The 13,178-nt window shown below is 45.8% G+C and overlaps 1 protein-coding gene across 2 annotated transcripts in view; it reads right to left on the bottom strand.

Moving 5' to 3' along the window:
- EPAS1 (endothelial PAS domain protein 1) overlaps positions 1-13,178 on the bottom strand; it is an 88,950-nt gene that overhangs the window by 18,680 nt on the left and 57,092 nt on the right. Inside the window, exons 3-6 of one of the 2 annotated variants that reach the window (XM_012755873.2) lie at positions 10,225-10,376; positions 9,705-9,789; positions 6,154-6,272; positions 5,848-6,053 (exon numbers count right to left, since the gene is read on the bottom strand). In XM_012755873.2, the coding sequence (XP_012611327.2) occupies positions 5,848-6,053; positions 6,154-6,272; positions 9,705-9,789; positions 10,225-10,376 (562 nt within the window). Of the gene's footprint in view, positions 1-5,847; positions 6,054-6,153; positions 6,273-9,692; positions 9,790-10,224; positions 10,377-13,178 lie in introns of both variants that reach the window. The other variant, XM_012755862.3, reaches the window with a different exon arrangement.

Genomic DNA, 13,178 nt, shown 5'->3' with positions numbered 1-13,178 from the left:
TAGCAGCTTTCATTTATCTTGTCAACTAAAATAAATATTTAATGTCTCTTTCTTCATTCCTCTAAACAGACTACTATAAAAACTGGGAAATACACATATCCCCAACACAATTGCAGAACATTTGAGTTGTCAAACTTCACAAAGCCAGGAAACCCCAACTTGAAGCTCATGGTCATTCGCCCCCATGTGCAGGCACGTAGACGCCAGTGTGGAGGTGAATGAACCGGGCTTGTTTATAAGGTCACTGCGACAGCACACAGCGGCCTTTCCCCGCTCATTTCCCTGGGCTCCTGACAAGCCTCCAGAGCCGGGCCGTGATAACAGTTCCATCTGCGCTCTCCATTGGGGCAGGGGAACTATTTTTTTCTTTCTTTCTAATTAAGGGCCCCTAACTCACTGGGGAAAAAAAATCAGTTTGGTATCACTGATAAATTTAAAAGTCAACTCAGTAGGGCTGTTCTGTTTTAAGAGGGGAGAGAAATGTAAAAGGATTGCACCAGATTGCAAAAATGAGAAGACACTTTTTAATAATGAAGTGGAAAAAGAGGTGGACCAAGAATGAAGTGAGGAAAGAGATGCAGACACAAGGCAGCCACAGGAGGCAGAGGAAGAAGAAAATAGAAAACACAGAGAAAAAAGGGTTATTAAATTCTGAAGTTAGTATTGCCCAAGTAAACATGTGGGTCAGATCTTTGGGCTTTGGACTTCAGAATGGGATATGCCTTCAAGATTTTCCATTTTACATTTCAGCAAGATTCTGCTGAAATGTAAAATGAATTATTCATTGCTCTTATTTTTTTTTATTTTTATAAAATTGTTTTTATCCTAAGAAAGGTTCAGAAGCTCTGTTCAAAATGAAGAACCTGTAACTGAGTGGTAGGAAGAAAATTATTCTCTTGGCTACAGCGTCAGTTGCTGTTGCCTCAAAAGGCAGAAGTCCAGCCAGAGCCCTAAGATGGCTGCTCTTCTCGTCCATGGGGGGCACCACAGCCACACTCCTGGCCACTGCCACTGCCCAGAGTCATGCAAGGACCGGCTGCATTTCTTGTCCCTGGTCCCTACATGGGTAAAGGATTTGTTGGTAAATTAATCAACTGAACAAGATGGTTAGAGAGCACTTAAACTATTTAAGAGGATAAAAGTTTTAAGTACTTCACAACCACCTATTTGTTTTCCAAAGAATGTGTTTGCTAATAAATACCTATATTACAGTCTGCTCTCTTTCCATCCACCCTGCTGGCAATGGCCTGTCCTAGGCACCCCTCGAGTCACTTCATTTTCTCTATATGTGGTTATAAACTTTGACACTGCCTTTCCTCAATAATGTCTGGACTCTTCACTACCTCAGGTTTCAGTGCTGTTAGTTTTCATATATTTTCATCCAGATTTTGTTAGCTTTACATAACAGTGATCAAGTCTTGCGTTTTCCTCAAATATTACATGATTAAATGAAATCTATACCACTAGCTCTGTAATTAAAGGGTAATCAGTTTCCATTCTGTCTGTGGAGTATTCCAGGCTCCCTGTGGGGGGAATTTATACCTAGGAAGGCTGTGTGTGTGTGTGTGTGTGTGTGTGTGTGTGTGTGTGTGTGTGTGTAGTACAACTCATGGCTCTTTGCGATTTTCTTTATTGATATTCTCTTTATGATCATCCACTTTTTCCTCACTTTACCATCTTTGCTATTCCCAGCTCCTTTGTACAAAAACAATTCATTGTAAGTTTAGCCACAGAATGTTGAATGCAGGCATCTTAACTTGTTCAACTGTCAGTTCTGATATGATTATGTCCCATGTTGCCTTAATTCAATGACAAAATAGGTTGACCTTAAATTCTTTATCTGTAAAGATTAAGTGACTCTCTTTCTTAATTTGAATTTTTAAATTTTTTTTAATTTGAATTTTTTACTGTAATTTTGAAATAATTTTCCCTGGTGATACTGCTCCTATCCACACAATTTGCTTTTATAATTTATTTCTAAGATACAGGAAGAATCATAAAACTAACAAAATTGCAAACGTGTGAATTAGAAAGACTGCCCAGCCTCCTTGACAGCCTGGCTTCCTTCACAGTTATTCTCTTTGGCCACTAGATGGCACCTCCACATGAATTTAAGAACCGCCCCATTTTAAAGTTAAGCTACTTGGGAACCACTTTTGCCTTCCTTTTGGATGAATGGAATGTTCTATTTTGTACTATTCACTGCAGTTTCATTAAGTGGCTTATACCTCAAGCTCTAAACTCTTGGAGATCATGAATCATCTTTTACTTCTTGGATATAACAGTCTCCCGCACAGGGTCAGACACACAGCAGATGCTCAATAATTTACAGTTCATTACTGGTTGAATACTGTTATACTCAAACAGAATAATGCCTATGTTTGAGTCATAAATGGAGAAGACATAATTAATGACACTGTTCTTTACCCTTGCTTCTTTAACCTTGCTACTCAACTGGCTCACCTGTCCAGTGCAGTTGATCACACACACATAAATGTGACTGACATTTAAATTGTTACAAAATTCTTTTAAAAATATTTCCTATGCTTCAGATAATTAAGATAGGACACAATATGTTCCTGTAATCCTTTGTTAAGGGGAGACCAAATGCATTTTAAACCATCCCTACTCCTTTATTCAATTTCAGATGTTTCAGAGCAGGCTGTTTAGGTTCGATTGATTTTGGGAAGCTGGGAGTTCAACACAAGATTAGAGTCATCTTTTCACTCTTCTTTTCTGTTTTACTTTTCTGCCCCCTTTCCTCTCTTTCTCCCTGAGCCTTTTATTTGATTGTGTCTGTGGTCTCAGTGCACCTAAGGAAAGTCTCAAACTGCTTCAAAAGTGATTCTGTGGATTCTAATTGCCTTACATTTTCTTCAGATTCGAACTTTATGGGAAAACAGTCCCCTTTGCGGGAAATCATAATCCCTCATGTGTGTCAGATGTCATTAAAACTAGCAAATTTCCTGATTAGCATGGACAACTCCACCCACTGTTGGCGTCATATGCAGGTTTTGGTTTCAGAAGCATTTGTCTCTGAAGGGTATTAAGGAGAGAGTGTGTGTGTGCACCTCTCCCTATCCCAACACAAGGTGTGAAAACAAAACAAGCTACCAAAACCAAAAAATCTCAGTCCTCATCAAAGCAATTGAGAAATAACACTTACGGATTAAGGACTTAAAATAGTCATTTCATAAACTGTCTAAGCCATGTCTGTGCCCTTGTTAACTAATCTGCTAATCGGTTAAACACAACTTCTGTGTGGCACAGCATTCTGTGTCTTTAAATGCCTCTACATTCAGTTCTGCAGCACCACTGAATGCAGACTTGGGGCCTTGTAATTAGGTTTATTGAAAGGCAAGATTCTGCTGAAAATGCAATGTGTCCTGCACAACTTATAAGCAATATCACCGTCCACACTATGACTCACAAAGCCCCAAATCATAGGTTCTTTTAAGCCTACCATAGGTTCTCTACTCTGCCTACCAGTCCTGAACCAAAGTAAGATGTCAGCACAGTGTCTCTCCCCTTTCTGTGTATACTTCCTCTCCCACCACATTTAGGCACTCAATTCTTTGTGGTTTTCCTCTCTTCTTCTTTTACTCAAAGGTTAGTGCTTTCAGAAAATTACCTGAAATGCATTCAAACCAAGATAATAAATAAAAGATAATGTTGAATTACCCTTTCCAAGGGATTTTTTCCCTCACTTTAACAAGAATCAGAGTTCTAAGCTCTTTACAAAAATTCCTCTTTTCTATTAGCTGGCAGGAGGTGGGGGCAAGTTATTTTCTATGACTGAGGGTTTTCCCAGTGTTTAAAGAGTCACATTAGGGATGTGCTTTGCTCACCAAGGGCTACATTGACTCTCCTCACCCACAGCACTGGAGACACTCCCAGGCCATGCGGCTGAGGCATCCTGAGCCACTTCACCTCAAAGCCAGTGACATGTGGGCTCTGACTGGGATTTTGCACGCCATCACAGAAGACTACTGAGAGGTACCCGGAATAAGGCTGTTTCCTTTGCCCAGAATGTTTATTTGACTATAAAGATTGCATCGGATAAATAACTTTACCTATATCATGGATTCCTCTGGTGTCTGCTTTGGGAGCAATCTTTCTGTCTAGTCGTCATCATCATCAACCATATTCACAACTATAATAAATGCTGACTGTGTTGAAGGCTAGGACAAAAGGCTTCACTCATGCCATCTTCTCTCTATGGGGTTAGAGCACCTCTTTCTGCTTATATAACTACCCACAACCTCCAAAACCCTTGAGTCTGGACCCCACTGTGGTCAGAACTGGGGCACAGGAATGACCTGGGGATACTTTTACAAAAGTTCTGGAACTGTGCCACAAGTAGTAGTCAATTCTAACAAGGGGCCAAACACCAACACCAGGTCAATCTGGAGTCACAGGGGAGAAAGAGATACCCACAGGATGCCCAGCTGATGGGACAAAGGTGGGTGGGCCTGGGGGTGGCTGAGCAGGAGCTCTCTCCCTGGGGTCTGGTGGTTTCCTGCTGCCCAGGGAAGACAAGGCTGATTCCAGCTGGTGGTCTCTCCTTCCTCTTCCAGGCCCTCCGCCACCAAATGGCTTCAGAAGTGATCTTGACTCCTTGAGTTTAGTAGGAGATTTTGCTTTGGGGGAGGCCAAGGACAGGAAGTAAGATATAAGCAATAACAAGAAGCCTTCCTATGTTATGGTGTTTGTACCTTTCAAAGTGCTCTCATAGCCATCACCTCATTCTACAATGACGCTAGAAGATGAGAGGGGAGTGGCGAAGATCTGCCACAGAAACTGTGACTCTGGCAAAAAAATGATGACTCTAGATACCGCAGAAAGCTGAGGTCAGGCTCAGTGACCTCTGCCTTGAAGGCACATCCAGGGATGTGAGTCAGCAGACATAGTACACTTACTCCAGCCAGGCCTTTCTCCTGGCCTTCCCTCCTTCCCTGGGCCCAGCCATTGCCTGAGGCATCTGTCTCCCTACCTGCCTCCTCCCATCCCTGGTCACCAGGCCCCACATTCCCAGAGGCAGGGCCAGTGGACAGTTAGGAGCTGCAGGGCAGTTTAAACACATCCTCCCACGATGCCCCAGCCTCTTCCCCACATGTTTCTACCCTTGCCTTGAGCTAAGAACTAGGGATGAGATGGTTTGCATGTACAGTCTTTAGGTGCCCTTTCAACAACTTTAATAAAGATGAGAGTAAGAGCTAACACTCAACATTTATTGCTGGATTTGAATTTAGGCTGTCCCTGCTCTTAACCACCACCACTACTATGTCCCCTAAGAGAACTTCCAGCTGGGCCTGGCCTTGGGGGTTTGAATCTGGCTTATCTCCCTCTACCGAAAAGCCTTTAAGATCAGTCTGGACAAAGGTCAGAATGGAGCTACACACAGGAGGGGCAGAGGTGGACGGAAAGCTCAGTCAGTAATGGCAGCCGTGGGTCAGTTTTCAGGCCAGAAGCCAATGCTCCAACTGACTTCCCCACTGTGAATACTGATGGAAATCTCCAGGCTCTTCTCTCCCTGGGCAGGATTCAGGAGCCTGATACATACATGGAGAAATATGTACACAGCACAATGATGACAACAGGGTTGAGTCCCAGAACAGCTCTGCAGACACACCCTGAAGCTGCGTCAATCAAGACCACCCAATACAGTACTGGGAACCTCTGAGATGCACGGGAGGACTGAAACAGTGACATAGGCCCACAAACATGCACCTGGAAATACCATGTTTATGCCCTGTCCCACACATTTAACACAGGCACAAGCACACACACCTGCAGGTAAGACCCAGCCCGCACTATAGACTTCAGCACGCACTATTGGACCCTCACCTGTCGTCACAGTAGGTGAACTTCATGTCCATGCTGTGGCGGCTCAGGAAGGTCTTACTGTCCAGGGGGATGTCCATGTGGGACGGGTGCTGGATCGGTTCACACATGATGATGAGGCAGGAGAGCAGGGGCTCCTTGTAGCCACAGAGGCTACTGTGAGGAGGGCAGTTGTCATAGACTTTTACCTGGCCAGTGCAGTGCAAGACCTGGGGACCAGCAAAAGAGGGTCAGACGTGGGGCTGAGAGTGCTGGGGCAGAAGCAGGACTTTAGGCATTCCCGCCCCCAGCCCAGGCCCATTGCCCTACCTTCCAGGTGGCTGACTTGAGGTTGACAGTTCGGCCTCTGTTGGTGACTGTGCACTTCATCCTCATGAAGAAGTCCCTCTCTGTGGACATGTCTTTGCTTTTCTTCCCAAAACCAGAGCCTGGATAGGGAAGGGTATATGGAGGTGTGGAATCAGTTGAACTTAGCTTTATGTTTATGTTCACGGGAGAGGCTCAGCTGCAGTTTTTCTGGGAAGCTTATCGTTTGTTTCCCAAGCATCTGCTCTCTTAGCTCCTGTGGCCTGCCGTGAGCACTGAGCTCCACCTTGGCCTGTGGACTGACAGTTTCTTATCTCCAGCTTGTCTCCTCCACCAAAGCATAAACTCCTGAAAGGCAGCAGCTGTTTTGTCATTTGATTTCCCATTGCACCTGGCACATGGTCAGTGGTCACATCAGAGCAGCAAGGCAATGAGGGACTACTAGCCACTGTCTGAGCAAACCTCTCCTGGGGTAAGACCCAAGGTTTCTAGCAGGAATTTCAAGGGACAGTCTGGGTGAGGCCACTCCCAGGGTATAACCTCACAGGTTAGAATGTCCCTCAGATACTGCTATCCTCTTTATAACCTGTCTCCTAGGAACTTAAACCCTCTTGCACCCTATTTGCAACCTGCAATAGCTGCATTTGGAATAATATGCCATTAGCTTCCTCCCTAAAGTGACATATACATCAAGGCTCTAGAGAGACCCCTGGTCCAAATCTCCTGGGATTTGGTAAGCAAGTCCACTTTGAAGATTAACTCAACATCGACTATATCTTCTCTCCGCCAGAATTAAATAAATCACCAAACGTATAGCTTTCTTCCTTAGAGTCTCCAAACTGTCTACTCACTCAGAACATTTTCCACCTCTTGTAAAACCAAGCAATAAATGCAATGCCATCTGAGTCCCTCTTGTCCATGTTTAAATTCTGCCCACACCACCATCCCTGTCCTGGGCTTGCCAAGGTACATTCCTGCCCCCTTCCAACATTACAGAATAATCTAGAACCTTGTTTCAAAGAGTCACACTCCTCCCTCCAGGCAAAGCCACCACCTCCGCACTTAAACTTTCAGAGAACCTTGATTTATTTGACTGATGTATTTCTGAAGAGCAATGTGTCAAAGGAACTGTGGCACCTACACTGAACTTAAACATCCTTAGGGGAGTCCACTAAATAACAGACTGAATGGTGAATTTTTTTTTATTTTTCTCCAAGAGAGTGTATTCCTCCATCATGGTAATAAGGCCATCTCTACCATTCTTAATTATGTTTCTTACAATTGTGATTTTCACAGGTGGGGTTTGCATCTAGTGAGATATGCCTATAACCTGGGGCCTGGCCCCACTGCCAGGACCAGCCCAGGTGTTAGGGACGAGGGTGCTGGAGGGATCTACTTGTGTTGTTTGGGTTATTATTGAGGCCTCCTAACTGGATTCTCCCCATTCTGACATTTGATCATGATTTCTAAGCATAGCTCCAAGCAGATCACCCACCCCATCCTTGCCCCAAAACTTCACAGGATAAAGTTCAAGGCCCTCCACCTGGCTTTCAAAGCCTCCCGCAATCTGCCTCATGGCCTTATCTTCCTCTCAGAACTCACGCTAACCCTTTACTTCTAGAACACAAGTCCACAACCGGCCAGCACCTTCAATGAGGATTTGCTGATGCACTGTTTGACAGTCCCAAGGCCCCGATACATGGACCAGGAGATCTGAAGTTCCACTCAGATCAATAGAGGCCACTTGGCTGTGAATCATGCACTTGAGAGTGGGAAGGTCCTAGACTTTGCCTTGTCCAAGACCATAAAAATGAAAAGAATGACTCCAAGGAACAAAGAAATGAGGAAATTGGTTTAGGTCATGGAGTCAAACTGAGACTATAGTCAGTGATTGAACTAAGAACCCAAAAGTCAAAGGGGTTCTGGAGTAGAAAAGACATCACAGACTTTTTGGTGTTCTCAGACTTCAAGCACCTGCTCTAGAAAGTGATTCAGAAACTCTGGCACCAAATGTTCCTCTCAACACAGACTTTCTCAGCAGCCCAGACAAGGCAGTGAATAGCCATGGCTATGGGGTGCTTTCCAGCCTTGCACTCTGGGAGCCAGGTGGCCCAAGGCTTTTGGGGGGCATAGCAGAGAGATGGGTGGGAGGGCAGTGGTGGTGGGGGAAGGGAGGCGGTTGTAACTCTGTGTTTTGCAGGCCCAAATGTGGATTGTAGGTTCTGTCTGCAACAAGGGTGGAGGTGAGCCAAATGAAACATCTGCTTTTGCAGCATGGGTACTAACAGGAGCAAAGCCTCGTAGGCTTAGTACCATTGCATCTGTTACTCAGCTTGGACAAGCACAAGCCCTATGGCAGTGACAGGTAAGGGAGGTTAAAGAGGACATCTAGATGTGGGCAGAATCTGCCCAGACCAGTGACAGAGTCTCAGGTTCAGAAGGGACCTTGACAGCCATTGAGCCCCTCTGCTGTCCAAAGATTCAGTCCTCTGGACAATATCCTCATTCATGCCTTTGCCTGAATGGCCCCGGTTATGAGAGATGAAGCTCTACTGTCATTGCAAAGTGCTTTCTGCTTGTGTAGGTCCTTTCATCCACTGGCACCTGCTGAGTACCCCCACAGGTAGGGTCCTGTACACTAGGACTTTAAAAATCTCTTCTCCATCAAACCTGCCTGTCCTATGTCTCCAAAGGTGGCTCCAATGAGCCACGCCTTCTGCCACTCACAGCCTTGTGTAGTTCCCTCCCACGCTGGCCTGTAACATCCTCTAACCAATAAAACAAGGCAGAAGTGTTGCTTTGCCAACTTCAGGACTAAGTCTTGGGAAGGCATGACAGCTTCCACTTTTGTACTTCTGGGAGCCCTGAGCTGCCAGGTAACATGTCTGGCTACCCTGGAGACAGCATGGGAAGAGGGAGAGGCTCTAGGATTCCACAACGTGAAAAAGCAGTCCAGCTCTCCCAACTTTCCAGCTGAGCCCAGGGTTCCAGCCACCTGCTACAAGGTCCCAGACATACGGGTGAGCCATCTTGATCACCCCAGCCTAGTCCATGCCCTGGATGACTACACCCCGGCCGGGTATCACTTAAAGCACAAGACCTACCCACAGAACCTACAAAATCCTGAGAGCTAATAAATGATTAAGTCCTATATTTTAGGTGGTTTGTTACACAGCAATAGACAACTCCAGTGGTTCCTACAGGAACTTTGGCTCACAGAGGAGTTTATTGGTTTGAGTGGCATCATTTGGCAGACATGCTTGACAACCAGGTGATGAAACCTCCTAGAGACAGTGTCCTAACCCAAAGGAGTCCCCTAAGTAGTGTGGGATCAGCAGGAGGTGTTTCTGAGCAATGCATCCTTTCCATGCCCCCCAATCTCATTTCACAGGCGACATGCTTACACAGAGGGCCAGCCTAACGGACTTTTTATGGTTGTCAGTTTTTACTGCATCATAATGGTCTTCAGCCATCTCTCCTATGGTCTAGACAAAGAGAAGGCAGGTTCCCTCCCAGGTGGGGCAAGAAGGAAGTAAACATACAGTTAAGGATACCATTTTTGAGACTCAGGTTTTCACGGATCTCCTCGTGGTCACAGGGATGAGTGAAGTCAAAGATACTGTGTCCTGTTAGCTCCACCTGTTTTGAAAACAAGGTTAGGCTCCATTATTCCTAACATCAAAGTAAAAGACCTGAGAGGAAGCTGAGCCACCTTCCAGATCTAGAGACAGGGAGGGGGTTGAACCAGGTCTTCTCATAATCCTAGTCCAGCGTTAGGTGCACAGGCATAGGGACGTAATAGGGGACCACTGATGAGGACAGGCTTGAGTCACGATGCCTGGCCTGTTAAATCCAGTCCACAGAGAGCTGCCCATCAGGACAGCCACAAACAATGCCAAACTCAATGCCAAGGAGAGGGAGCATGTTACTGAGACTGTGACCTGAGGTCAGTGAGGGTCAGAGCGGGCATGGGCAGGGGGCGGTCAAGGGTCATTGTTACCAGCACCTTTTACTACCTTCTACCCCCAAATGGCAACATTTCCCTTTTTTGAAAGAGACAGAGGAGGGCGTCACCTGTGTGAGTCCCATGAACTTGCTGATGTTTTCTGACAGGAAGATCATGTCACCATCCTGGGTCACCACAGCAATGAACCCCTCCAGGGCTTTCAGGTACAAGTTATCCATCTGCTGGTCAGCTTCAGCTTCAGACTCATTTTCAGAGCACACTGGAGAGAGAGGGGGTTACATGGCTCTCGTGAATGTCATGTAAAAACGGCCGTGACTGGCACGGGTAGGTGTCTGCTAGGGATGGCTCAGAGGCATCAAGTGAACTTTTCTGGAAACACACACTACAACCCACCTCTATGTCTGCCACATGCCCAAACAGCACAGATGAGCACTGCTACACAGAGGACACCCTGGCAGGGGCTTGGAGGACAGTGTGCTTGTAGTGACAACAGTGCTTGTGGTGTTAGCGGTCTCAGTGGCAGTAGCAGTCATAGAAATAACAGTCATGGTAGTAGTAGGAACAAAGATTTTAGCTGCTAATATGTATTGAGCAGTTACTACACGAAAGGTATTGCACTAAGCATGCTATACCATCTTCACAATGACCTACCCTGAGGTAGGTACTACTCTTCAGCATGTTTTACATACGAGGCTCAGAGAGGTTAAGCCATTTGCCCGAGGTTGGGAAGGTTGGAGAGCTAGCAAGCCTCAGCAGCTAAATCCAGAAGCCACACTGAACCATTTACAGGCTTTGGAGTTAAACATAAATTCTATTCCTAGATCAGCCTCTTATCAGACTATGACTTTGGGTAAGTAATAACCTCTATGAGCATCAGTTTCCTCATCAGCTAAACGGAGATAACAATTTCCATCTCTTTGAATGGTAAGAATGAAATATGTATGTAAAATGCCTAAAATGGTATCAACAATAGTGAATTCTTTCCCCCTCTGCTCCCTCCAAGACACTGTCACCTACCCTCAAATTACTCAAAGCATAGACGAGAAATATGTTGCACATAGAGATGCAAAGCGAAACAGAAGTTCAAGGGTGTCATAGTGGGGTGCCCAAGGAGGGTTACAGACAGTAAGTGCTCTGAGGATCAGAGGAGGAGAGGGTCGCTGTGGGGTGCTCAGAGACAACTGTACCAAAGAAGAAGTATTTGAGGAAATTAGTGAAAAATAGAGATTTCATTCTGTAGAATAAAGAAGGGCCTTCTGGGCTAGATAGGGTTGAGTGAACCTGGAAAACATATGGAGCAAGCTCCCTCCTAGGACTGAGAAAAGGCCCATGTAGCTGAAGAGAAAGATGTTATTTCCTAGTCTCAGAGATTGGACTGGTGAGATAGGTCTGGTATCCTGAAGGGACCTCACATTTCAGGCAAAGGAGCAGAGAAGTAGCACCTCAAGGCATTGCTTTGGGGAGATTAATCTGACTATGGCATGGAGAACAGTTGGGAGACAGTGAAGCCCAGAGGTGTCAGCCAGAGTGAGGAGGCAACTGCATCACTGGCGGCTGGAGAGGTGCTAGAAGAAGCCTGAGAAAACATCACCCCAAACCATCCACTTTGAATACCCTGGCCTATCAAGTATACCCCTGCTGTCTGCAGAATGTGGACTCAGCTCTGGTCCCAGACAAAACAACCTCTCAGGCCCCTGGCCCTTGGTTCTCATACTCAGGCCACAGACTTTACTTCAGCCCCTCTTTTTATAGTTCATTACTGAACTGCAAAGATACATTTACTTATGAAAATTTGTATTCATCCAGTGTAAACATCAATCCAAGTATGCCTCACTTGATTTCTAGAACAAGGTGATTAGAGAGTAATTTGTCACTCTCTTAACTAAAAGGAGTCTTTCAAATGCGGACTATTCTAGGGAATGTAAAATGCAATTCAATTTATGGGCCACTTGGCAAGGAACACATCAACGCTGTGAAATGTGGTTCAAGGCGCTTGCTGCGAGGGCACTGGACTTATTTCTCTTTTCTGTTTTTCCTCAAGCCCCTTACATTAAAGCTCTGGGCTATCTGCCATTATTCTTCAAGGAGAACAAATCCAAATTAGGAGATGTTCCTACCAAGGGGCATCCATGGCACCGGTCACCTTTTAGGACATAGGATCAGAGAATGTGCTGAAGTCACAGATGCTGCTATTTCTGCAGAGGAACAGAACAGGGCCTGTCCCTGCCTTCAGAGCCAAGAGTGAGGTTGTACAGGGGTTGTAGTGTCCTGTTGGCTTTCCCTGTTTTACAAAGATGGTAGAACAAAATGAGAGGAAGTCTTTCCTCTTCACAGTCTGGTTCAGGCAGCTAGCCTACGGAGGGGAGGACCACTGGCCAAGGCAAGGGCCTTATACTGCACACACCCCCACACCTGATCCCTGCTAGGGTCTGCAGATAGATCTGCTCTTTGCCATCTAACTAATCAGCTGAACCGATGATGAACTAATGTCCCAGGTGGAGGTGCTGCCACGACTAATGTTAGCTTTCCCAGGTAACATCTTCATTAAAATGGGGCTTCAGGAGAGACAATTACTTAACACTTCCAAGTATGAGTACGCAGCAAAATCACCTGCAGGGCTGGCTAATGCAAAGACTACCAGGACTGGGATTGCTATATAATTTGCGTGGCCCGGTGCAAAGAAAAAACACTGGATTTCTTATTGAAAACTTAAACCTCTCCTGGGACCCTTCTAGGTGTGGAGCCCTCTGAGACTGTACAGGTACATACCCACACACTGGCCCCACCCAAGAGTTCCTGACTCAGTAGGTCTCAGGTAGGGGCTGAGAATCTGCTTTTCCATCAAGTTCCCAGGTGATGCTGATGCTGCTACTCGTAGGACCACATGAGGAGCACCATTGCCTCAATTCAAGGTCCTAGAGTGACCCTAATGCTGGGGAGACCAGCCTATTTTGGCAGGTGGTGACTTATTTGGGGGATGGGTGAGAAGAGGTTTTCAGCACCATCTAAGTCACACCAGATAGCTGACCACCTTCTACAGACAAGCACAGGCCAGCCCTGT

The sequence above is a fragment of the Microcebus murinus genome, chromosome 3, assembly GCF_040939455.1.
Source record: "Microcebus murinus isolate Inina chromosome 3, M.murinus_Inina_mat1.0, whole genome shotgun sequence".
Taxonomy (NCBI): Eukaryota; Metazoa; Chordata; class Mammalia; order Primates; family Cheirogaleidae; genus Microcebus; species Microcebus murinus.
Note: the sequence above shows the minus strand (reverse complement) of the source record. Positions and strands in the feature narration are given on the sequence as shown.